The 25,388-nt window shown below is 39.2% G+C and overlaps 2 protein-coding genes across 3 annotated transcripts; one reads left to right on the forward strand and one right to left on the reverse strand.

The window, feature by feature from the left end:
- The first annotated feature begins 8,639 nt into the window (after positions 1-8,639).
- Positions 8,640-18,611, forward strand: CLPC1 (CLPC homolog 1). The gene is made up of 10 exons (XM_008792823.5): positions 8,640-8,847; positions 10,210-10,822; positions 13,031-13,146; positions 13,261-13,383; positions 13,468-13,653; positions 13,937-14,152; positions 14,419-14,636; positions 16,691-16,766; positions 16,845-16,934; positions 17,162-18,611. The coding sequence occupies exons 2-10, from the start codon at positions 10,258-10,260 to the stop codon at positions 18,332-18,334; spliced, it is 2,763 nt and encodes a 920-aa protein (XP_008791045.1). The 5' UTR covers positions 8,640-8,847; positions 10,210-10,257; the 3' UTR covers positions 18,335-18,611.
- Positions 18,612-20,004: 1,393 nt separating this feature from the next.
- LOC103708062 (serine carboxypeptidase-like 45) lies at positions 20,005-24,034 on the reverse strand. Of its 2 annotated transcripts, none has more exons than XM_088719479.1 (11): positions 23,655-24,034; positions 22,985-23,430; positions 22,697-22,798; positions 22,489-22,584; positions 21,818-21,910; positions 21,646-21,725; positions 21,254-21,535; positions 21,024-21,148; positions 20,722-20,814; positions 20,470-20,587; positions 20,005-20,382 (listed from the first exon to the last, which is right to left on the reverse strand). In XM_088719479.1, exons 2-11 carry the CDS (start codon positions 23,235-23,237, stop codon positions 20,233-20,235), a joined length of 1,392 nt encoding a protein of 463 aa, XP_088575605.1. In that variant the 5' UTR covers positions 23,238-23,430; positions 23,655-24,034; the 3' UTR covers positions 20,005-20,232. The 2 variants fall into 2 exon arrangements, with proteins under 2 accessions (XP_088575605.1, XP_008791047.3); XM_008792825.5 differs by lacking the exon at positions 23,655-24,034 and having other exon boundaries at positions 20,005-20,131; positions 20,212-20,382; positions 22,985-23,440.
- Positions 24,035-25,388: the final 1,354 nt, after the last annotated feature.

Raw genomic sequence — 25,388 nt, forward strand, 5'->3', positions numbered from 1 at the left:
GTGGGAGGCTCCGGTTGAACTGGAGCCGGAGGAGGCGGTGCCGTTGGGATGCCCCTGGGCTGCAGGCTTTTGACAGCGGTAGCCAGGGCCTGCACCTGTTGTACCAGGGCATCGAACTGCTCCGGCCGAACTTGATGAACTGACTCGGTCGGAGGTGATGGGTTTCGGACGGAACGCTCCGGGCTAGGTGGAGGACGTCGAGAGGCATTGGAAGCCCCTTTGCTTCTTAGCTTCATGGCAGCGAACTCGGGCCCTTCCTCTAGCGCCAACTGTTGCTGGAAATTGGACCCGGGGGCCGCCGCGAAGCCGGGGAAGGAGGGGCTTCCGCCGCAGGGGCGGCGATCGACGGCGTGCCGACTGGTGGCGTCCTCCTGGAGGGGCTGAGCTCCGCCGCCGGGAGGGTGGTCGACGGTGCGCCGGCTGGTGGCGTCCTCCTGGAGGGGCAGAGCTCCGCCGCTGGAAGGGTGGTCGACGGTGCGCCGGCTGGTGGCGTCCTCCTGGAGGGGCTGAGCTCCGCCGCTGGGAGGGTGGTCGACGGTGCGCCGACTGGTGGCGTCCTCCACTGTGGGGTGCGAGTCCTGCAGGAAGAACCGGTGGCCGGGCTCCCCGGCGCCGGCCCTCCGATGCCTAAGTCAGAGGGGGCCAATATGTGGAGAGAGCAGGGAAGCCCGTATGTGGAGAAGACAGCCAGAATATTTTGATTAGATCAAGAAGATGAAGAAGATGATGTCATCCATTGTATCTGTGCTGTCCAAGAGGGTTCAGTCCCAAGGGTCCTGAGAGTCCTCAGAGTCCAGTCCCCCCCCCAGTCCCCTTCCCCCCAGGTTTCCTTTTATAGGAGGATTCGGTTACCTGGGAGGTGACAGTAGGTTTGTCCCGTTCTGTAATAATTGGGCACGATTTGGCCCATTAATGGCGTGATGGAGAACGGGACCGGATCAGACCGGAATCAGGGAGTTGTCACGGTCGATCGGACCTGTTGAAGTGGTTGAACCGCCGGCCGTGGTGGGCCTGGGGTCCGTGAATGGTAAGTGCATTTATTACCGAATGAACCGGCGGTCAGGGAGAGCCATACGCTCTGATGGTTCAGTGATCTGGAGATCGTCTTGGGCCGTGTTCATTAAATGACTAAGTGCATCGGAGACTTGAGGGAGCCTCGTGCATTAATGGCAGGTCGTGCTGAATACCTGCGGAGATCTTATGCCTTGATGGCTTGAAGATAGCGGCAGGTTATAGTGGAGTTGTCAGGTCCCTTAGAAGGTCAAGCGAGAGTTGAATTATTTGGTAAAGGCATCGGCTCGGCAAGGGTGCCGAGCCGAGCTGGTCGCCCCATGGGGCACCCTGTGGCGGGGTTGCTTGAGTACTCCTGGTCGGCGCCTTCTGGGCGAGCACCTCCTAGCCGAGCGCCTCTACTTGGCGCTGTCTCTGGTCAGCGCTTTCTACTTGAGCGCTTCTTTGGTCGGCGCCCGCTGGTCGGCTCTTTCTAGCCGAGCATCCCTACTTGGTTATTTCGGTTGGGCGCCTCTTGGCGCTTTCTCTGGTCGGCGCTCTTTGGCCGAGCGCCTTTCCGGTCGGCGCTCTTTGGCCGAGCGCCTTTCCGGTCGGCGCTCCCTAGCCGAGCGCCTCCGTGGCGATGACTTGGGGTTTTTCCCCCAACAATATATATATATACATATATTAAACTTTTCCTCTCGCATGTTAGCTTGCTGTAATTCTAGCCGGATGCTTTATTTTTAAAAAGAATAATCTCCTAATGGCAAAAACCAAAAATATTCAGAAGCTTCATTAAGAAAAAGAGGGGGCGACAAAATAATGGCAGTTATCAAAAAATTGTAGTGTCATTTGCTCTTTTATTCTCTGTGAAAATTATTTAGTTTTGTTAAAATATTTAAAAAAAACAAGAGAAAAAAGAAAAAAATAATTCTATTTTTTTGTTCAGTCGTATCCGATATGTCTCATTAGATATGTACTCGTATACAGACTCCATATAAGAAAAATAATATACGTCATGATCATACTAACAATAAAAAATATTACTGACCGATACAAGTTATTATATGATTTCTAAAATCACTCTAACAAAATTATGCTACTAAAAAAAAATAATATAGATTGATATAGAATCACGTTAATAAAAAAAAATATTATGGGTGATGCAGGTTATTACGTGATATCTAAAATTATGCTAACAAGTTTTATGTATCTTATATCTAAAATGTCCTTTCCTATGAAACTCATCACTCCTTTTAGGTTCTAACAATGAATTCACTTCTGGCACCTAAAATACTCTTATTTAATGTAGAATCTTGCAGCCATTTTCCAACTTGTGCTGTTTGGTTGTTGTCTGAATGAAGTGATAATGGATGCTAAATGCTCAAACTATGGTCGATGTCATATTTCTTAGCAACATAACCTTCTTGTGTGAGAGCTAAACTTAACTGCTGTGTGTTCATATTATACCTTCAGATTCCAGCTTGCTATGAACATCGAACACATCAAGTTCTGAGTTCAGGATGGTTCTTTATTCCTTGTAATGGTCTCTCTCTCTCTCTCTCTCTCTCTCTCACACACACACACACACACACACACACACACACGCACGCACACACGCACTACTCACTCACACACGTACACAAATTAGTTTCAAAAATTTATTACTATTAGAATATGTCATGGTGATTCGTTTATCTCGAAGTTGATGTACTTGCTGAGTGTAAAATAACCTCTAAACTCTAAAATTCTGATCTATATTATATAAGGTATATAATATCAAAAGAGCACCACAGTTTAAGTACCAAGCAATAAATAACGACTGAAATGGTGGTTCTGCACCTCGGTTTCCTGCATCTCATATTTACCATGAAGGTGTTAAAATCTTGTACAAATTTTTCTGTCATTGAAGAAAATGAAACTAATCCCCTTTGCAGTCCCTCGTCCAATATGAAATTTAGTTTCAGCATCTCTTAATTAAGAAACGGGGCAACATACTGGTTCTCATCATTGAGATTTTTTTTTTCCCCCTTACTACTACTTTTCTTTTTCCTTTCTACCTTCACAAAATGCGGTCCTTATCCAGGTTTATTACAAGGAAACTCCATCACAGTTCTATTTTTCTCCACGTACGACCAAATTGCATGGCTTATGAGTGGGTGCTGGCAGAATTGCATCTCTGTTATCATCTACGCCCTTGTGGTTGGGTACTTTTAAAGAACCTTATGTTGCTCACCTTGCTTTGCTGATGGCTACTTATTTTCTTACTAATGGATTAAGAAACAATTACTGTCTGCTTTCGTTTTGTCCACCATTTTTGTGCTTTGTTTGTTAATGTGTTCTGGTGCTTCATAGTGTTGGCATTTAAAAATCCAAAACTAGAATTTGGCGACTTTCAGGGATTATGGTTGGCAAAATTGTGTTAACCAATGCTCAGTGACCAACTCCAAGAGCAGGGATTTGTTCATGTTGCAAACTATAGTTTCGTTGGAGTTCCTTCTTCTTCCTCTTGTACATCAAATGGATTTTTTAGGATGCAGATTTTCCACAAGGAAACAGAATCTGAAAACCATCATGACATCTTGCTTTTAAAATCTGTGGGCTCAACATGATGCGGTTTTCATGCCTGCATGCTGAGTTCTGCTTGCTGCCGTCCTGACTGTAAAGCCACTTGCTGCTCTGCAAACTTCTCGGAAAAAGCTTCTCCTCCTCGGCAACAGCGTCAGTGGGCAGTCTTTTCGTCACATTTTCTATGTATCACCTCTTTCCTGACATGGCCACAGAACTCCAAAAATACCTGGAAGTATTTGGAATTATGCTTGAGGCCATCAGGTTAGCTTTGATCAGATGTCTGGATTGCAAAGATTTCAATCAAGTGGGTAGGTTCTACTTTGATGTAGTGTGCTGGGTATGATAATGGAATTCCTAGGCCCAATTTTTTATGGAACACAATTGCAAATCCATGAGCAATAACTAAAGCAAGTAGAAATTTTACACAAAAATAACTATAAGTTATGGATCATTGATAATTAAATTAGCCTACAAGCATTTGGAGGATTTCATGATCTCTGAATAGTTGCAATGAGAGTTGAGAGTTGGCTTTAGTTTCTCATGCCCTTGCTAGCTCGCTAGGCTCAAGTTTGTCTCACTAGCCATCAATTAAGTTTAAGTGAGGTTGGCTGCTTTAGCTAGTTCATGGCTCAATTTCGCTTGGAAATCATAAAATTATGAGTTACTAAAAGTAAAAATTATTAATATTCGTAAGTTCAAGTAAATGTGATTTTTTTTTTCTTTTTTTGCGTAACTGGTCTAGAGTTAAGTTCTCAGTAGTCAAAGGAGCAGATGTCAGGAAAAATTTAAAAAAAAAAATCAATAACCTGTGTCTAAGTGTTGTTAAATAATACGTAGCAGACAATATTTCAACCAGTCCCGGTCATTGGATTGCCGGAACTAGTTCCAACGTGACGTACGGAGAAATCAAAAGGGACCAGTTGAAAGAAACTAGGATCTGAGATTAAATGTTACTTAAAGCAGAGGCCTGTATTTAATTTACGAGTAAAAATATTTGAACTATATAGGGACTTGCACGTGAAAAATTAACAAGGAGTCCCTGTTTTTGCGACACATTTCATTCGAGTCCCTTATCTTCAGGAAAAAAACATTGCCATCCCTCGAGTGTGGTGAGCAGTGTGCGAAGGGGCCTTTCTGCCTGATAGAATCAGATGAAACCTTCATTTGGAAGAGAAGGGTCTGACAATAATAACGTAAAGGAAGTTTGTGTTGCATCAAGAGATAGATACATCATACACAGATGGTAATGCAGGTTTACATGATAACTGAAGTTTCTATTTGATCAAATTTGTAAAAACGTAGAGAGGAAGGAGAGAAGAATTTTTGGGAATATTTATGTATATTTCAACAAGTACAAGAGAGCCCACCTATTTATAATTGATGGTGTTAATTGACGGTGGCCATACAAGAATGGTAAATAATCAGTTGACTGTGTCAATTGATGGTTCCTATACGCCACTATCCTTCCTCAAAGTCAAGATGATAGCGAAAATGCTAACTTGAGCTTGCTTACCAACTCACGATGACGCCCTGGTGGATGGGCCTTCGCAAAAATATCCGCAAGCTGATCCGCATAAGGAATATGTATCAATTGAATAGTGCCTTGTCTGATATGATGCCAAATAAAATGACAATCTATCTCAATATGCTTCGTTCGCTCATGAAACACATCATTATGAGCAATTTGTATGGCATTTATATTATCACAATGAAGAGAGGAACTGCTAGTCAAATGAATACCCATGTCATGTAGTAGTCATCGAAGCCATAAAAGCTCAGGGATAGTATTTGCCAGTGCACGATACTTAGCCTTCGTACTAAAACAAGAGACTACCGTATGTTTCTTGCTTTTTCAAGAGATAAGAGAGGAACCAAGCAAGAAACAATAGCCGGTGGTAGAACGACAATATATAGGGTTTTCATCTCAATCAGCATCTGAATAGGCCTTTCTTTCCTTATATTTTATATTAATTTATTTTTATGCACTTATATGTCACATAACCTGTTTTAACTTCCTCTTCGATGTTTAATTAGAGCATGATTTGGTGCTTTAATTCATGGTTCTTTTGCTGAAAATTTTCAGATACCATATGTGCATACATAGTGCTTATGACTCTTAGTTGTGCATCATTCTTATCAATCTAACAGATGACGTTTGAGATACAGTATAACTCATGGTGCTGTAGGAGGCTGTGCCATAGGAGGCTGATCCAGTATTTGTGTTCTCTATCCTTCCAGGAGTCCCATGGCATGTTGGGTTGAAGTAATACCTCCATCGCTGTGCCTAGCTGCTGGAATATTTTTCTTTAACATTTAGGAGAAAAAAAGCCATGCAAAAACTTCCTCCTGATGACCTAAGTTTCCAATTGCAATGCATTCTTTGTGCCCTTAAATTGGATGAGTCGAGCGATACTTTATTCTTAGTTGGAAGTTGAGTATCTGGAATATACTGTATCCCTCAAATTTCCATGTTTTATTGTAGTATTTTATAATGTTCTCACATCTTTCATTCTGCCTTTATAAACCTTTTTTCTGCAGCACTCTCATTAACTGTAAAGTACATTTGGATCAATCTGATCCAGGACCATCAAAATACTGTGAATTAAAGTAACTTTTTAGATTATATTGTTTTCTTGGTCTTTGGTTGATATAACCGCACTGCTTGTTTATGCCCTTGGTGATTTGCACTGCAGGTAAGCTTTTAGGTTGGTGGTAAAGTTTTTTAATGGAATGCATGCATTAAAGGTTCAAAAGTCCATCTGAAGGAACACCTGAAGTCTGCTACAATGATCACTGCAATGATTGAATTATAATATTGCTTGGGCACCACTCAGCCATCTCATTTAGAGAGCAGGGTGCCAACTAGTTGAGCAAACACTAGTTTTCTTTTGAACTTATTATCAGATTCCTGAACCAATTTCACCTTGCATATGAGATTGATCCATCTTAAGGTGCATTAGTGTCGCACCCCGAACCTATCACCTAGGTCGATCACGTGACATAACCATGCGAGAACTCATATTTTTTATTTTGGGCCTCGTTCGACCTAGGTTGGTCTGGATCGATCATTGGGCCACCCTATGTGCCTTGCATGTACGGCGGGGAGGAAGACTCCCAATAGGAGTCTTCTTCTTCCCCCTTTCCTATGAGTGTAGGGAACCTTAGGGCTGCTTGATTTGAGTGGAGCCCTAGGGCTCCTCTGTAAGAACAAGTAACCCTTTTCACCTTAGACATCCCACTATCAAATCTATCCTCCATTGCCGCTTATTTCGAGTTTTCTTCACATGTTCCATTCATTTTTTTGCTAGAAAACTTCATTGTGCCACCATTGATCTATCACCGAAGCTGAGGTATTGATCTCTAATTCTTCTTCTCGTTCACTTTTCCAACCCTAAGACCACCATTGACGGCCTGATCAAAGCCACTAGTCAAATTAGTGAAGTACTCAGCTTCATTTGAGGGTTACAAGCAAGCAAAGCTAGCACAGGTAATGGATAGGATTCAAGGATGCAATGGTGGCTGACGACTCTGTAAGCATTTGATAATCAAATATAAATGTAAACTAGAAGCATCATTAATAAAATTAAGGCCAGTGGATGAAATAGAGATGCATCTCTGGGGTGAAATGTGCGAAAACAATTAACACTTAAACCGAACTTGTGTCGAAAGGCAACTTCATTATAAAAACCAGGATATCAAGACAGGTAAAACCATGAAAGTTCATAAGATTAGAAGTGTGGCCACCATACTGTAGAGCCTCATCCTACAACCAAGTGAATTAGAGAAAACATTACTCGCTGGAAGTGGCATCATGGGGGAAAAGTAAGTGCTAGAGAAAAGATACAGATGGTTTGATGATTTCTAAGCAAGACATAAGCCTCACTTATTAGAAAAAGTCTTTAGCATGGGTTGAAGGATAATAAAAATAAGGTGGGCAATACCCAAAAAACATGGATGAAAATAGTATAGGTCAAATGAATCGAAGTCTTTTCTTGTGTCAATATTTAGATTTATTAATTTTGATCTAGATTTATTTAGTGTCCTAGATCATTAGTGTAATTCGAAAATAGAAATCTGTAGATGGTAATATGTATGGCCATATCAAATAATCGACGTGTTTGCTGGTGGTCTGCTCTGATTTCATTAAGGATACAAATCTGTTACAGTAAAACCTACAAAAATATGTATGGGTTCGAAATCATAAGACACTTCTTAGATACCATTTTCATGCTGGTATTGGAAATAATGACTATAATTTTCCAATAATCCAACCTTTGAATGGTAATATTTATCATAAGCTATTAAAATGATGAAAAGTAATGGACAACATTGATGCAATGTGATTATTTTACTGTACATTGAAGTGTCATACGAAAAATATATGGTGAAAAGAAAATGAAAGAAATCAGAATAGCTAATAGGATCCATTATTGGAAAATTTGTAAGTAAGAGGCAAGGGATAATTGTTAATCTAATAAGTCGAGAATCCAGTTCGGGTCTCCACTATTTATCGATATGATCTGGCTCACCTCCTCCTAGTTCTATGGCTAAAATCGGATCGGATTATATCCATATTTATTTTATTTAACGAATATAGATATAAATATAGATTTTAGTCGGAGGCAAAAAATTTATATCTATATTTATTTTATACATGTATGAATATAAATTAGATACTGAATATATATATATATATATATATATATATATATATATATATATATATATATATATATATATATATATATATATATATATATATACGCGGATGCAAATTAGATGATTAAAATTTATGATCATAGAATTAAAGGTATTATTAAGTGGATGGTAAATTAAGTTAATAATTGTTAATATAGATATTTTTTTTGGTGAATGTTATATAAAATTAAAAACAACTATAAATAAAATTAAATATTCAAATATAGGTTAGATAAGTGTGGATTTATATTTATTTATTTTTAATAAATATATTAATCAGATGCTTAAATTTTTATTTATATTTAAATGAAAATAAATTTAAATATAAAAATAAATTTAAATATAAAAATAAATTTGGACGGTGATCATCTGAAACCCCTGCCTGATTAGGAATAAAAATCGGGGTGGCGTTGGGAAGCAGACAACCCCATCATGGCTCATCGTCGTCCACGTGGCCCCAATATCCTCTCGCCGGACACCATCTTAATATAAAAGGCGATGCGAGCGCTTCTTCTCTCCGCCCTCCGCACCCCTCCTCTCCCCTCCTCCAATCTAGGGCTCGGCCTGTTGCCCTAGATTCAGCTCAAGGTACGCGATACTGCCCGTTCCTCTTTTTGGGGTTTTTGCTGCTTCTTTCCCCGCACGATTTTGTCCATAAATGATGAAATTTCTTACCTGGGATAGTGTTTTTGTGGAAGTTTTCGAACTATTTTGGCTCCGTGAGCTTTGGATTTGGTTTAAGTTTGGGGGATCTCCGTCTGTTCTTCGGATTGGCACGTTCTGCGCATAATCCTTGGTGATTGCCCTTTTTTTAGGGCTTTTACTGATACTCTAGCGTGTTCTTATTTCTTTGTTGATGGGTGTGGGAGTTTATGAGGTTGGGTCAAACTTTTTTTTTTTTTTTTTGGATTTTTGCGGAAAGTGTGAAAAGTTAGGTCTTTGTGGGCTGGAATTTGGAATTTTGGTTTCTGTTTCTGTTCTATAGTTAAATGTGGCGGTGAACTCTTGAGACTTCTTTGTTTGATTCTTTGATTATAGAAGGGGTTTGAAAGATTAGGTTTTGTTGAGTTATAAATTCGGAATGGCTTCTTTCTTTGCTTTTTTTTGTTGATTTGCAGTTGACTTTTTGAGAATTATATACTGGTTAAGTTGTTATTCGTCCTCGAAATTGTTGCTGATTTTTTGGTTTGCGGGATGGGTTAGAATTCTAAGATTGGTTACTTTTTTGTGATCTGGTTTCTGATTGTCTTATGTAGGTTATTTTGGTGGTGAATCTTTGAAACTTACTTGTGTGAATTTGTTGCTATCAAAGTTTAGAAGGATTAGTTCTCTTGAGCTGTGAATTAGCTAAGGGTCAGGGTTTCTTCTGTCTGCTTCTGTTGTTCATTTCTAGTTACAAAAGAAGTAAATATCCTTATCAGGAATGTGAGTTTGTCAGTAGTTGGGCTCCTTTTAATATTTGCCTGTATGTATGAATCTCTCGGTCGTCATCCTTGTTGCATGCAAATATTTTCCTTTTTTTTTAAATGATAATATGAGGCAAAAGAAATCTCTTAAGATGCTACCGTTCGCCCTTGTTAATATCATTACTATCCAGTTCTTCTTGTGCTACTTGCCGTTCATTCCATAGTTTGGATTTTCTTCCCATTTTTCTTGAACTGTTGTGGAGAACAAGGCAGGTGGGTCGAGTTGGATGTTGCATTAGTCGGATACATTGTTAGCTATATTGCAATAGAGATCATTGTGACTTTTATTGTTATATGTTTGCTCACTCTGTTTGACTTCTTGTACCTTTTATTCCTATACAAATTGCTCGTCCACTCTGATAGGTTTTATGTGATCAAGTAATTAATCATTTCTGACTCACTCAAAGAAATATCTTCTGTTCAAAATTAGTAATATATGGGAATATATAAGCTAATGGCTATGTTTGATTGCTTCTTCCTGCAGGTTTTGTTAATATACATCCCATACAGCTGTTTCTTATTAGAAGAAGATATGGCTGGTGCTTTGTTTCAGTCAGCTATTCTTCCTGCTCAAGTTTTGAGCAGAAACCGTGGACAGCTGAAAGGCTCTGGGAAGGCTAGGGAAGCTGCCAAAATGATGTGTAACATGCGATTGCACCCTCTCAGATTGCAAGGCTTTGCAGGCTTGAGGGGGTCAAATAATTTGGATTTGCTGTCCAGGTCTAGACGGGATTTTCATTCTGTGGTATCAGCTTATATCTCTGCTCCACAGGCCAAGGCTTGTCGAGGAGTCCCTGTAGCCATGTTTGAACGCTTCACAGAGAAGGCAATCAAAGTTATCATGCTTGCACAAGAAGAAGCAAGGCGGCTAGGCCACAATTTTGTTGGGACTGAACAAATATTGTTGGGTCTTATTGGTGAAGGGACTGGTATCGCTGCAAAAGTTTTAAAATCAATGGGTATAAATCTTAAAGATGCCCGTGTGGAAGTGGAAAAGATTATTGGAAGGGGCAGTGGTTTTGTCGCTGTTGAAATACCATTTACACCGCGTGCAAAGCGTGTTTTGGAACTCTCGCTAGAGGAAGCCCGCCAACTTGGTACTAACCTGTTCTTTAGATAAAATCTGCCAATCCTTGCATAACTTTGCAAGCTTTGTATGTTATGAAATGTAAATATCATTCTGTTGACAATGTTTGATTGCAATCTTTAGTTTACAGTTATTTGACATTTCTTCCAGTTTGCTGTTGTCCCTTCTCTCTGTTTGTTCTTACTAGTTATTGTCCTGTTTCCAATACATACATAACATTTTAAGTCATGCTTGTCAGATTGAATTATGTGGTGAAATTTAAATATCACCACTATAAAACATATTTGATTCTTATCTTTGGTTTTCTGTTATTTGACATTTCATGCAGTTTGCTGCTGTCCCTTTTGTCCGCTTGTTTTTACTAGTGATTGTGCTGTTACTTCTAAATATGTAGCTTGTGTGTTTCTGTAACAGAGTATCTTATAAAATCAAGTGAGATTTTTCTGTCTTAAGTTTCTTTAAATAATGTTTAGAGCTAGTGCAAACTTGGAATTATTGGAATTATCCTCACTTGTATGAATGTATCGTGCATGTGTAAACAAAGTTATGTATGCGAGGAAAGTGCATGTGGTATGGTTAGTTTAAGCATTTAGCACAGAAATTTAGGGATCTTAAAGTTTTTTCTACTTGAATAGTGCACATTATTTTGTCAACTTATTATATTGATGTAATGTATTGTGATATTGTACAATATTTTCGTGTATGTGTGAAGTGTTTAATCTCTTGACATGCTATACAAGGATAGTATGACCTTAGCATCACATCTAGCCCATGCATGTGCTGGCAGAGATATTTTGGTGTTAGTCTTTTGTTGTGTTAGGAGTCTTGAACCTCATGGATCTATAAAACTTGTCTGGCTTTTTTAAGGGTGCTTTGTGGTATCTCATGGATTGTTGTTGTCTTTTCCAGCCATATTGGGGGAGCCAATATAGAGTTTTAAAGTTACCAAAGTTTACCAATAAAGTTTTTTTTATTACATACATATGTATATTAAAGTTGCTTGGAATATTTTTTTAAAGGAGCTATAGAAATTAATCTGGATGTATTCTTCATTAAAAATTGCTATCCTTATAACTTGATTTTTCTAAAAAAAATTGTGAGGAATAAAGGAATTGGAATATTCTACCATCCTTTGTTCTCTTTTTTTTTTTTGATCAATATCTAGGATTCTAACCCTGGACCCCCTAAGGGCAAGCCCTTACCAACTTAGTTAATGGTTGTTGGCTACCATGCTTCATTCACTAGCAAAAGAAATAGATCCCTTCAGTAGGGGAAACACAAAATGGATATGTAAGGGCAAACTACAAATTTACAATATCGCATATAAAGAGGCCCAAGGATATAAAGCAACAAGCAAGGTTTGCAATATCGGTACCAGATCCTGTACCGGTACCATCTTGTTACAATATCAGTATGCTCAGTATGAAATCAGTTCGGCATACTGATACTAAGTATATCCCTATATTGCATACTAGTTCGGTTTCGGTATGGTATGGTATGCCCGGTATGGTTTGTTTCAAAGATCTTATTCATATGCATATGCAACAAAATTCTAACAACTCGTAGTTAGAAAGTAGAACACTTGATGTGTGTATATCAAAGTTTAATGGATCTAAAAAAGGTTGGAAATATAAAATCTTAAAAGAGGTGTGAAAAGAATGAAACATGTATATAGAGAAGAAGAAATATACCTTCACTGTTTCATGGTACAGGTTCCGAAGTTTTTTAAGTATATATTTAGCTTTTTTTCCTTTTTTCCTTCCCAAAAAGCAATATAAAAGTTCTCTCTTTCATAAAAAGTTATTATAACCAAAATTGTTTCCGTATGATTATAGTCAATGGCATAGATGTTCTTTATTAACCTAAATGGGAAAAAATTAAATATGTTTCTTTCAATTTATTGATCTTTCTTAGGTGACTAAATTGAGAAAGAAAATGGGATCACTTGGATTGATCCCCCCCACCCCCATCAAAAAAAGGATGATGGGATCTATGGAATCTACCTAATCAGTGGTCTAGTTTTGTTTCTCTCAAAGCTTCTATTTATATTTACGATTTGCTGAATCTCAAATCAATGAGCATGTTTAACAGAATGGGGAGAAAGAATGGGGACCAAATGCAATGGAATGGGGGACTGGCCTCATATCGCGCTCATGTGCATGCATATATTTGTTTGTTTATCTTTAAGTTCTTAAGTGTGAACTTGTTTATTATTCAGGTCATAACTATATAGGATCTGAGCACTTGCTTCTTGGTTTGTTGCGTGAGGGTGAGGGTGTGGCTGCTCGTGTGCTTGAGAGTCTCGGAGCTGATCCAAGCAACATCCGTACGCAGGCATGTTTTAAATTTTAATCCGGATTGTGATATATATTGTTTGGCACTTCTAATGATTATGAGGACTATAAGCTTAATGATTATGAGGACTATAAGCTTCTGGTGTTTAAGTAGGTTATTAGGATGGTTGGTGAAAGCACGGAAGCAGTTGGTGCTGGGGTTGGAGGTGGAAGCAGTGGCAATAAGATGCCCACGCTCGAGGAGTATGGAACTAATTTGACAAAGTTAGCAGAGGAGGTAATTTTCTCATATTTTGCTCCTTTACAGTGCATGCTAGTACTTGTCATTGAAACATCGAGATCTAACCACATGATGTTACAGGGCAAACTAGATCCAGTTGTTGGCAGGCAGGACCAAATAGAGCGTGTCACTCAAATTCTGGGAAGGCGAACAAAGAACAATCCCTGCCTGATTGGAGAGCCTGGTGTTGGGAAGACAGCCATTGCAGAAGGACTTGCTCAACGCATATCAAATGGGGATGTTCCAGAAACAATTGAAGGAAAGAAGGTTTGTTTGACTATTGTATTCAATTAATTATCATATACTGGTTTCAGTTGCTTCTGTTTCTTTAGTAATTTTTGGATTTACTTGTCTTTTGCCTGATGTCAGTCACTCATGTATTTGAACTTTGTTTTTGATTTTTTGGGTGCAACATCTGACAATGTTGGGGCTCTTTCTGATTTTTTGATTCCTTCTTATCACTCTTTTTGGTTCACAATTATAATAATTGACTTTTGACTATGCTAATTTGTGACTTATCTATTATCTTTTTTTCTTTTGAAAAATCCAGGTCATTACCCTTGATATGGGACTCCTTGTTGCTGGTACAAAATATCGTGGAGAGTTTGAAGAAAGATTAAAAAAGTTGATGGATGAAATAAAGCAAAGTGATGAGATAATACTCTTTATTGATGAGGTACACACATTAATTGGAGCAGGAGCAGCAGAGGGTGCAATAGATGCTGCTAATATCTTAAAACCAGCTCTTGCAAGAGGTGAACTACAGGTATTAATAGATTTCATGTAAATTTTTTCTTTACCTTCTGCCCATAATTGTCGTCGTTTCTATATTTTAGGTTGGTTATTTTCATTGAAGTTTTGGAGTGCTCTTTCTTCTTGCTCTCTTTAACACTGGAAAAGCATTTAATTAAGCCTTTGATTTTTTTTGAAACATTACAATTTCACATTAGTTTCTGCTTCATAAATTGTAATTGGAGTTCCAAGATGCTAGTAACTGGCCACAGTAAGCCAAGTTCTGTTCATTTTGTTCAGTGTATTGGAGCCACAACACTCGATGAGTATAGGAAGCACATTGAGAAGGATCCTGCTTTGGAAAGACGATTTCAACCAGTAAGAGTACCAGAGCCAACAGTTGATGAAACAATACAGATTCTCAAAGGGCTTCGTGAACGCTATGAGATTCACCACAAACTTCGTTATACAGATGAAGCTTTAGTTGCTGCTGCTCAATTATCATACCAATACATTAGGTTTGTGACACAAAACCCAGTTTCAATGCATAAGGTTTTGTATGTTAATCTTTTCTTTTAATAAGCAGAATCAGGGCATAGGTTCCTCATAAATGCTGTCATTTGTTATATGCTGTTACCAATCTTGGGTGAACTGTAAGTGGTGGTGGCAGGTTTGATGTGTGCCTTTTTTTCTTCACTAGTAAAATATTACCTAATATTGTATAAAAACACGTGCTTAAAGCTCATTTTGCCCCCCCACTTTAAGGTGGGGCTCGCCAAAAAACTTCTTGAGGCTCATAGGTGAGGCTATATGGCAGCGTTACTTGGACACTTGGCATAGGTGCCAAGTGTCTCCTAGATTATATGTATATTTTTTACATGTATCTAAATACACAAGTACATTTATATTTGTCTATATACATGGGCATGTACGTACATAGTGTGGTATGTAAACACAGACATAGTGTGGAGACAGACATACAGAAATTTATATATACATATGTATGTGTATATAAATATTCATAATATTAGGGAGTCCTTAGTTGTATTCTAGTTGATGATTTTAAGTTGTTTAAGTTATTTCTTTGTTAAATTTAAGGTTAATTAAGTTGTTTAAAGGTACTTAAGTTAATAATTAGTTACTACTTTGTATTATAGATGTTGTTAATTGCACGTAGCTTTAAGAGTCAAATAGTAGAAACAAAGAGTCTTCTTCATGACCAAAAAAAGAAAAAAGAAAAAAAACCTAGTATTAGATGCTTGTTGCTGACACAAGCAGGACACTTCAAAGTCCAAGTAACAAAACCTATGATAAATGGTGGTTGAAATTGTCGACATTGCAAAAACCTGAAAAATGCTGTCCAAGTTAGGAAGCTTTGCTGTATCATATAAAGAGGGTGGTCCTTGGTGTTATTTATCTCTAATCTTAGGAGGGTTTTTGTAATTTACTCAAATTTCTATTACAGAAACGAAATTCTAAATTTTCTTTTCAAGAAGTTGCATTTGCTGTCACTTTCCTGTATTTTCTACTTCAAATATGGAGTTAAGAGGGCAGATATTCCTTTGAAAGGCTTCAACTTTTTTTTTTTTCAAATATAAATGGTATATTAGTAAATTAGCACATTGTTCTGGGTATGTGGTACTGATCCTCTGTTTTCATAGGATGTAGAATGGGATGACGAATGACATCTTTTGCATTTCCACTTGCAAAAGCTTACATCCCAAGAGTTGCAGGATAGGATAATATGTGCCCTATGTTTCATTTACAATTTGTAGGTGCAGATTTTAGGAAGTTTTTATGGCAAATCATGCGACAGTTAAACAATTACCTAAATAGTTAGTATTTTATGAGCTTTCCTTGTAAAACAAACTACAAATTTGGTTCATCTGACCTCTGTAGAAAGTGAAAGGTGCACATAAAACATGGGGGAAAGCTACTAAGGATGACTTACATTAACTCAGCCTCTTGTTTAATAATTCTCTCTTCGTGCAACCAAAAAGAGGCTTAAGGGGCACACTTTTGACCCCCAGGTTCATTCTACTATTAAGGGCCTGTTCGGAAATTCAGCAGGATTGGGCTGAATTTTCTATAGGAATCGGGCCTGTTAGCCTGCTCAGCCCTTTTTTTCTCTAAAGGCCCATCCTAGGCTTGGCTTAAATCCCATCTATGGGCCTGTTGGACTGCATGATGAAAAAAAAAAGGACTTGTGCCTTTTTTTTTCACCCATAGGATTTGGACTGGCGAGGGGTTGCGTTGATATGGGCTTTATTTAAATAAACTGTGTAATTCATGATCCAATGGGAAATCCAACCCAGTCCTGCTGGATTTTCCAAACAGGCCCTAAGAGATCAACTTTTTAGTATGTTGGATTCCTTTTCATCTTGGACTAATAACTGACAACCATGGAGTGTTTTTTCCCCCTAGTTTACATAATGGCTTGAAAATATTCCTTTAAAAGGGTTTTTCTAACATAAAATCAGGTCTCTGTGCACAGCAGATTTTCAATGCTCAATTTATTTTTTCCCCTTGCTTTCTATTGAATTTTTTCTTATACATTTTTGTGTTCCTTCAGTGACCGCTTCCTTCCTGATAAAGCAATTGACTTGATTGATGAAGCTGGTTCTCGTGTTAGGCTGCGCCATGCACAGGTATGGTCTTCTGTTTTCCCATTTAAAGAGCATGTTTCTTTGCAGTTACTGTGTATAAGCAAGACCTGTCCTTGGCAGCTTCCTGAGGAGGCCAGAGAACTTGACAAAGAGCTCAGGCAGATTACCAAGGAGAAAAATGAAGCTGTCCGTAGCCAAGATTTTGAGAAGGTACTTGATTAACTATCAATTTTTTAATTATCACATCAAGTTTAATTATTAACATCAAACATTTTGGCAGCTGACAATGAACTTGTGAGATAGATGCTGCTTTTCAAACAATGTTTGTTTGAACTGACTTCTTTTTTAGGCTATACAGTTGTTTCACCTTAATCAGCCAGCCTTATCCCACCTAATATACATCTAATATTGTTGGATTAAAATATTTGTTTTGACAGGCTGGGGAGCTGCGTGATAGGGAGATGGAACTGAAGGCACAGATATCAGCCCTAGTTGACAAGGGTAAAGAAAGGAGCAAAGCAGAGAGTGAGGCAGGTGATTCGGGCCCACTTGTCACAGAAGCAGACATACAACACATTGTGTCTTCTTGGACTGGAATCCCAGTGGAGAAAGTCTCAAGCGATGAGTCAGATCGCCTCCTTAAGATGGAAGAGACCCTTCACAAGCGTGTTATTGGCCAGGATGAGGCTGTCAAAGCCATAAGTCGTGCCATCCGCCGAGCCCGTGTTGGGCTCAAGAATCCCAACCGGCCAATTGCCAGCTTCATATTTTCTGGTCCAACTGGTGTGGGAAAATCAGAGCTGGCAAAGGCACTGGCTGCCTACTACTTTGGCTCCGAGGAAGCTATGATCAGACTGGACATGAGTGAGTTCATGGAGAGACATACAGTCTCCAAACTCATCGGCTCACCTCCTGGTTATGTTGGTTACACTGAGGGTGGTCAGCTAACTGAAGCAGTTCGCCGTCGCCCGTACACCGTTGTCCTCTTTGATGAGATAGAGAAGGCTCATCCTGATGTCTTCAACATGATGCTTCAAATTTTGGAGGATGGGAGGTTGACAGACAGCAAGGGACGAACTGTGGATTTCAAGAACACCCTGCTAATTATGACGTCCAATGTTGGCAGTAGTGTGATCGAAAAGGGAGGGCGTAGAATTGGATTTGATCTCGATTACGATGAGAAGGACAGCAGCTATAACCGAATCAAGAGTCTGGTTACAGAGGAGTTGAAGCAGTATTTCAGGCCTGAGTTCTTGAATAGGTTAGATGAAATGATCGTGTTCCGGCAGCTGACAAAGCTTGAGGTGAAGGAAATTGCTGACATAATGCTGAAAGAGGTCTTTGAGAGGCTGAAGGCTAAGGACATAGAGCTTCAAGTTACAGAGAGATTTAGAGACAGGGTGGTGGAGGAAGGTTATAGCCCAAGCTATGGGGCAAGGCCTTTGAGGAGGGCAATAATGAGGCTCTTGGAGGACAGCTTGGCGGAGAAGATGCTTGCTGGAGAGATCAAAGAGGGAGACTCAGCCATCGTGGATATCGATTCTGATGGGAATGTTACAGTTCTTAGTGGTGCAACTGGTGTACCAGAGCCCCCAGCTATTCCTGTGTAAAGTGTAATAATCAATGTGCCGTTTAAATGTTGAGCAGTTTGATGTTAATATTCAGTCTTTCTAAAGGCTTCGACGATGCAGCAGCAGCAGCAGCCGCCCAATCATCTTATTTGCTGCCCTTCTAAGTTTGTTAACAACTTAAAACATACAGTTCCATGAATACAGTCTTGAGTAATGACAGTGAGGTTAATGTGTACCAAGAAGAGCAACTAGTTCTACTCATGTAAGTCAAGAATGGCAGAATGAAATCGAGGTATTTCCACGTTCTATATCAAAATTGGGTATTGTTTTCCTGCTCTTTTGATTCTCTGTACAAACTGGCTGGATTTTATGCAGACTAGATGTGAATCAATTGCCTATACGTGTCACTAGTGAAATTTGTCCTTGATCACTTGAAATCTTAGGAGGGATGCCCAACCTATGGTGTCTTGAGTGTGGGACATTTCTATTTGAACTACACAGCCAATCATTCTTCCATTATTATGGGGTTTAGGGCTGTGTGAGGGCTGGAGCCCATCCCATACCCTTGGCCCTTAGTTTAAACTCTTTAGACTAACAGGCTCTTTTCACTCACTCCAGCTATGCACAGTGTCATGGTTTGGTGCCAGTATACTGTGAAAAACCAGTACTGCTTTCTGCTACAAGAGAAATTTGTCAGTATCGGTCCATTACACTGCATTACCGAACTCCTTGTCTCTAAAAAAATTTTAGTCAGCGGCTGTCCTTTTTTTCCTCCTCTTTTTTTTATTTTGGCTAACCAGTTAGTTTCCTGTTGCTTGAAAGACATCATTTTGCCTAACAGGTCTAGGCTCCTTGCTTGTGAAGATCCTCGCATCTGCTTATATTGGGGTTTTTCTCCAGAAATGAGGATTCATGAAATAATTCAGGCTATGCACAGTAAAACAATTAATAGACCAAAGATGAAGACCGGAAAATTTGAAGTCCAAGTTGATGCGGCAACCCTCTAAGCAAATTTGGAGTACGAACGAGATGAATGTTTGTTGTTCCAATCATTCTCATTAGTACCGATACCAATAAGAAAAAGAAAAATATATAACAAAGTTTTCGTATTTGTTGGTGTAGTGCTTCTTTCCCTAGAATGATGAGAAGTGACTTGTTCGCCATCATTCTTCTCTTATAAATCTGTCTTTGATGATAAATCCTTGTTGCCTACGCAAGCTAACAAGATGGGAATAACATGCTGGAATTGGAAAAGTTTTGTTGCCCCATCAGCAGCGGCCTGTTCCTTTGAAATAAACCAATCTACTAAACAAAAACACACACAGACACACACTATTTTGTTGATATTTATTTATGTGTATTGATTTATTCTGCTGGCAAGTTGCAGTAGCAAGTTAAGATTTTCTGCACTCATAAGCATGGTGAAAGCTGCAAGAGATCTGTCCCAAGTTGATTCTATTGTCCAAGTTGGATGTTTTCCTTTCGTTAGAGGCATTGGTTAGAAAATTGTCTCAAAGTTGGATATATCTTTGTAACATTCATGATTTGCTAACCTCCAATGCAGTTACACCTGCAAAGGAAAATGAGCTTCCTAACTTGGATGACCTCACAAAACATCAATTAATGATGAAAACTTCTCACTGTAATTGGAGTTCGCCACTCATGTGTCTTCAAAGAATCAGATTCAGAAGGATAATTTTGATTCTAAATTGGTAGCCATGAATGGATTATCGGATTTTCATCGAGGCATTACTGCTATGCATTTGAAGCTGGTAGCTGAACAAAAACACACATTTTGCGTGGTGTTCCTTACACAATCTCCTCCAACTCCCAGCTCTGACACATTCGACAAACCAGGAATGAATGTTAATCTCACTTGCATGCACACAAACACTGTTTAAACTACTGAAAAAAACCTGGTGAGGGAGAGAGGTATGTCAGAATGTCTCTGGTAGCGGTCTGCGTTGTAGAAAAGCTCTGAACAGCACAAGAGACCTCTCAGGCTGAGAGAATGGAGCTTCATGAGAAGCTCCTCTGATGGTTGCAAAGGCCAGGATATCCCCATACACTTGAGTCCATCCACCAACCTGCCGGAGGCATCCAAAAATTTCAGAATGTGAAATCTTAGGAATCTGATTTCTCTTGAGAAACAACTATAGATAGTTTGTGTGCACCTGTTTCCCCTCAAACCAAACTCTGTAAGGAACCGTTGTTTTCAGTTTTAGTTCATTCGCCAATCTTTGCACAAGTGTTCGACTCCCCGTCAAAGGAATGACAGAATCTTGATCTCCGCTGTAATGGAAAGAAACATAGCGTAAGATTTCTACCTCGTTGAAAGCCTAAATCTTCGAAGAAGAAGAAGAAGAAGAGGTTGTAGCTCATAATCCATGTTCACTTTTTATGTATTTGGGCATTTTATTAGTTACCTGTAAACCAATACTGGGATTCCAGAGCTGACAAGTGAGCCTACAACTGAAATTGTGGGGTTTTCCAAGTTAAGCAGCTCATACTCAAGAACACTGAAAAAGCACCAAAAGCATCATTAAGAACTAATATTCTGTAAAGACATGAATTAAGCAAGGTAATGAATTGCATCACTTCACACAGATGGAATGATACGATCAGCACTACATCTGGTAATAACCTAATTAACTCAAATATATTGCAGATTAAGTTAGCTCATCTAGATAGAATTCTTAGGGAAGGTGAAAGATTTAGCCATCAGTACCTGCTGCAAACTGTCCATTTTGGAACCCCAGTAAGGCGAGCATGCAGGGCATCTTGAACATCTTTTCGGTTGAGATAGTTCACTGTTTCATCCTCCACACAAACATCGATACGCTCGGCAACTTGCTGCATTAGATTTACAAAAGGCAGCTTGAGCAAAGAACAAGTGACAAAGATGAGAAACCATGACTTGCACTGATCTTATCGGTGTGCACGAGGTTTTGAACTTACTTGAGGACTTAGAACCTTGGATTGTGACAGAACTGATGATATACAGACATCAAGGGTGACATCATATTTGTCAACAAATCTACTTGTTTCTCTGGTCACTTGGCCCATCACTCTTGCACAAACTGGGCTCAATGAGCCTCTGTAGTACTCGCTTACATACCGAGAGTAGTTACAAGCAGATGTGAAGATTCTATATGTTGAGTCTGATATCAATCCATGGGACCAGAAGAATTCTGCTCTTGAATTAAAGTCAGTGGCGAACTCGAGAACTGGATTGCCCAGCTGCCAAATACAGTGAGAAAATGAGAGTTGGTTTCATTTTAAAGCATAGCAAATGATATAGAAGGGCATTCAGTTATCTTTTCTGAAACAAATGAATCAACTGCCCTTACAGCAATTCCTTTGAGATTGAAGACATTATTCTTCTTGTTGAATAGAACCATGAGCTCCGCGAGTTGAGGAACATAATGACCTGATGAATAATAGCATATGGAGTTATGGCTTTATCAAGATTACCAAAAGCCATCACAAGGGAGAGAGCAGAGACTTATGATGTTATTTTACCTGCATAGCTTTCTCCTGTGATGTAGAGATCCCTGTCCTTGTACTGTGGGAACTTGGTGAACCAGCGCAGCAGGAACACTAGATTATCCCTGGCTTCAGGAACCAAAACAAGCAATAGTTTCAGAGATCCCATGCTCTTCAATTCTTTCTGTCACACTATAGATAAAAGACCAATTCAGGACTCTGCTTCACAGATCTGTGAGCTGAAAGCTAAATTACTAAACCTTTTTTTTTTCTTTTATCAGTAAACGATGGGGCAGACGCATCTACCTTCTTTTCATTAGGCTACAAAGAAAGAGTTATTTGTGGAGGATCGAAAAAAAAAGAGCAACATCTATTATGAATGAACCAGCAAAAATTATAAACATCACAGTAACTTAAAAAGCCAAAAAAAAAAAGCCTCTGATGCTCTTCAATTCTGCAGAAGCTGCTCCATATGTTCGCAGTTAATGCCGTATGGTGTAGCGAGTGCCATATTGGTAATCTAATTGGCATTGTTTTTCTAGTTTTTCTCAAAAAGTAGGATAGAGTTTGTTCATATCTCTATTTTACCTGCATAGAGTTTTTCTCTATGGATCCATAGCTACATTTTGTTCAAAGCTAAGCAGATAGAGATATATATTGAGAAAAATGAAATGGTAGGGGTCATAGATGAGTAAAAACAAACAAACCTGTCATCTTATCATTCACACCCTCATAGTAGGAAGAATCAGTGGCATAAGAGAAGCCAACTCCTGCTGGGGTCTCCAAATACAACATATTGGCCTCTGCAAATCACAGTAAGAGTTCTTCCTTTACTCCCCAGTCCTTGAACCGCACCCAAAACATACTCAAGTAATTACAAGAAATAAGAAAGACCATGATGTTACAGTTTGATACCTTTGTTCCAGCTATACTCATTTCTCACCAGCAACTGCCCACTTGGCCTAAAAGGACCATTCTCAGAGAATGCCCCAACCCCAACAGAAGAACAACCAGGACCTGTAAAGAGAACACAAAAACACAAGTAGCTGAAAAGAAGGAACTTTGAACTTTTTCCCATCTCTCTTTTGCTTTTATACCGGTCACATTCAGAAACCAAGAGGAAATTTCTTTCCTTCCTTTGCTCAGCCAAAAACTGAAATTTGGATATCATGAAAGCCAAAGTGAGCTTGCAGTTAGCATTACCTCCATTCAACCAGAGGACCAGAGGCTTTGTGGATGGATCTAACTCAGCTTCAGCAAAGTAGTAGAAGAGCGCCCTTTGCTTCCTGTCATCCACTGTGATGTAGCCTGAGAACTGCTGGAAGCTGACCTGTGGTTGGCCAGGGAGCTTGGTGATCTTATCTTGGAGGGAGAGATTGGTTTCTAACTCCTTAGAGGAGCATAGCTGGAGGAGAGTTGCAGCCATTACCATGGCCTTCCATGCCAGAGTGTGCATGTTTCCAGAGCTAGAGAGAGCCAGAGAGCCAGAGAGATTGGTGCTAACTTGAGGCCAAGGGAGGCATTAAATAGCAAGAGCTCTTGTGGGATCTTTTTTCTTTAATTTACTTGGTGCCTTTGGCTCTGTATTTTAGTCCTCTTTTCTTTCTGGACCAGCCCTTGGGCTGAATGAAAGACTGGAGGCTGTGCACCTGTGCTTCTGCCTAAGTTGAGTAATAATGTGGATGGTATAGAAAAAATGAAAAAATAAAAATAAAGGTACTCTAATGGGAGCTTGGGAGAGTAGCAGTCACAAGTTTTGTTGTATCTGATCTGATGGTCCAATTCTTATAAAGTAGGAAAACCATTTAACAAGTATACAAAAATAAATAAATAAATAACTTCAGGGTCACATGATTGTATAGAAGGAGAAAACCTTGTCTAATTGGAAAGTTGGCTTTCCTGCATCTGTTTCCTTTTCTCCAGTTGTTCAGAGAATGGGTGGAGCATGCACCAGTGCAGATTTGCAGGCAAATAACCCAAGGCAAGAGGCAGTTGTCAGGAATAAACCCTTCCCCTCATATGGGTCTTGTCTAGCACCCAAAAAATTTAGAGCTATTGACTGATTGATGGCTGATGAGAGTGCCAAGCCTATTCTAAGCCTATTCTAAGATTGGAGAGAATTATGATCATCCAAATATCAAGAAATTCTCTTATTATCCAATCTCCAAAGAGATTCACAGGTATAATATTTTATTTTTTATGCATTCTTCTTTTGTTCTTTTTCTCTGTAGGTAATGATGTAAAAAGAGAGGCAAAGGGATGCTTCTATCAGATGGAATGAGTATATATGTGTATCCATCCATTCCCTTTCCAATACAAGAGCTTGTAACTATTGTTGATAATACCTTCCAAGAAAGAAGGCCCCTTTTTCTTATGAAAGTCTACGAAAGGTAATCTAAAAAGATGCCACCATTGTGCCTTGCCCCCAAAGAGAATAGAAGATACGGTGTCCCCCAAGAACAACCATGTTCTAATTTAAATTCCTCCATCCTACTGCTGTTTTTAACCAGCTTATTGGAAATATCAAGGAGATGAGTTGATAACTAAGCATTTCAAACATTGATTTATAGCCTGGGACCCCTAGGTTTGGGAAGATGCTTAAAGTTGTGCTCTTGAAGGATATCGTATCAACTATATTCAGGGTGACATAATTTAGGAGTAATGCGTACATGAAGAATGACCTCCTTCCAAGTGGCAAGGAGGAATGCGTACACGCAGAGTGACCTCCTTCCAAGTGGCAAGGAGGAATTGGTGCACCAGTGGGTCTATAGGGGTGCAAATGAGTCGGATCGGATCAAGAGTGATCCCGATCCAATTCGATTTTTTGTTTGGATCTAATTTTAGATACAGACCCAACCCGATAGAAAATCGGGTTGGATCGGTTCTACCGCTATAATTTTTGACCCAACGGGTCATTCGGATTGGGTTAGGTCCATGTATAATCTGGACCCAACCCAAAAAATTCGAATTCAATTCGGGTCCGGGTCAGATCTAGTTCAGGTCAACCCATCAATGGCTTCAGAACTTGTGTTTGCACCTCCGCGGGCTGCAGCCGGCGGATCCAAATAATTTTAGAGATTTGGATGGGGTTGGATCCGACGTAGGATTGAAAAACCAAAATTATCCAAATTTTAAATGAGTCGGATCGGATCGGATCTGGTCTAAATTCAGTAAATCCATATCCAACCTAAAAAATTAAATGAGTCTAATTTTAGGATCCAATCCAGCCCCACGGGTTCTCCAAAATGGATCGGATTGGATCGGGTCATGTGTCATTCATTTGCAGCCTTAGTTGATTATAGAGTTGCCAAACCGGCAATTGCGAACCTAATAAATTTTTTGTGTATACTTTATAAGTGCCTCAAAGTAGTATTGTCAAGACATGTATCCCCTCGCCCTTCTCTCTCTCTCTAGTTTAGAAGGAGTGGTAAATTTATGAGGATCAAATTTTATTTTTAGGACTAATGAGCTGCTATATCATGTTTTTTTAATAAAGAAAGAAAAGAAATACTCATATTTTGTGATTTTTTTTTGATGGCTGAAATTTGTCACTGTCATGGTACTAAATAGTCCAAAGTTTTAGCTGCAAAGATTCCAAGTTCCTGAG

Source organism: Phoenix dactylifera, chromosome 4 (assembly GCF_051530095.1).
Source record: "Phoenix dactylifera cultivar Ajwa chromosome 4, Ajwa_hap1_PhDact_Kaust_v1.1, whole genome shotgun sequence".
Lineage (NCBI taxonomy): Eukaryota > Viridiplantae > Streptophyta > Magnoliopsida > Arecales > Arecaceae > Phoenix > Phoenix dactylifera.

Coding starts and splice junctions, on each gene's coding strand:
- CLPC1 (XM_008792823.5), top strand. CDS start 10,258: ATGGCTGGTGCTTTGTTTCAGTCAGCTATTCTTCCTGCTCAAGTTTTG. Junction 13,147..13,260: donor CAAGCAACATCCGTACGCAG/GCATGTTTTAAA, acceptor GTGTTTAAGTAG/GTTATTAGGATGGTTGGTGA. Junction 14,637..16,690: donor TTATCATACCAATACATTAG/GTTTGTGACACA, acceptor GTGTTCCTTCAG/TGACCGCTTCCTTCCTGATA.
- LOC103708062 (XM_088719479.1), bottom strand. CDS start 23,237: ATGCACACTCTGGCATGGAAGGCCATGGTAATGGCTGCAACTCTCCTC. Junction 22,585..22,696: donor TGAGTATAGCTGGAACAAAG/GTATCAAACTGT, acceptor TGTGATTTGCAG/AGGCCAATATGTTGTATTTG. Junction 21,536..21,645: donor TCAATCTCAAAGGAATTGCT/GTAAGGGCAGTT, acceptor TGTATTTGGCAG/CTGGGCAATCCAGTTCTCGA.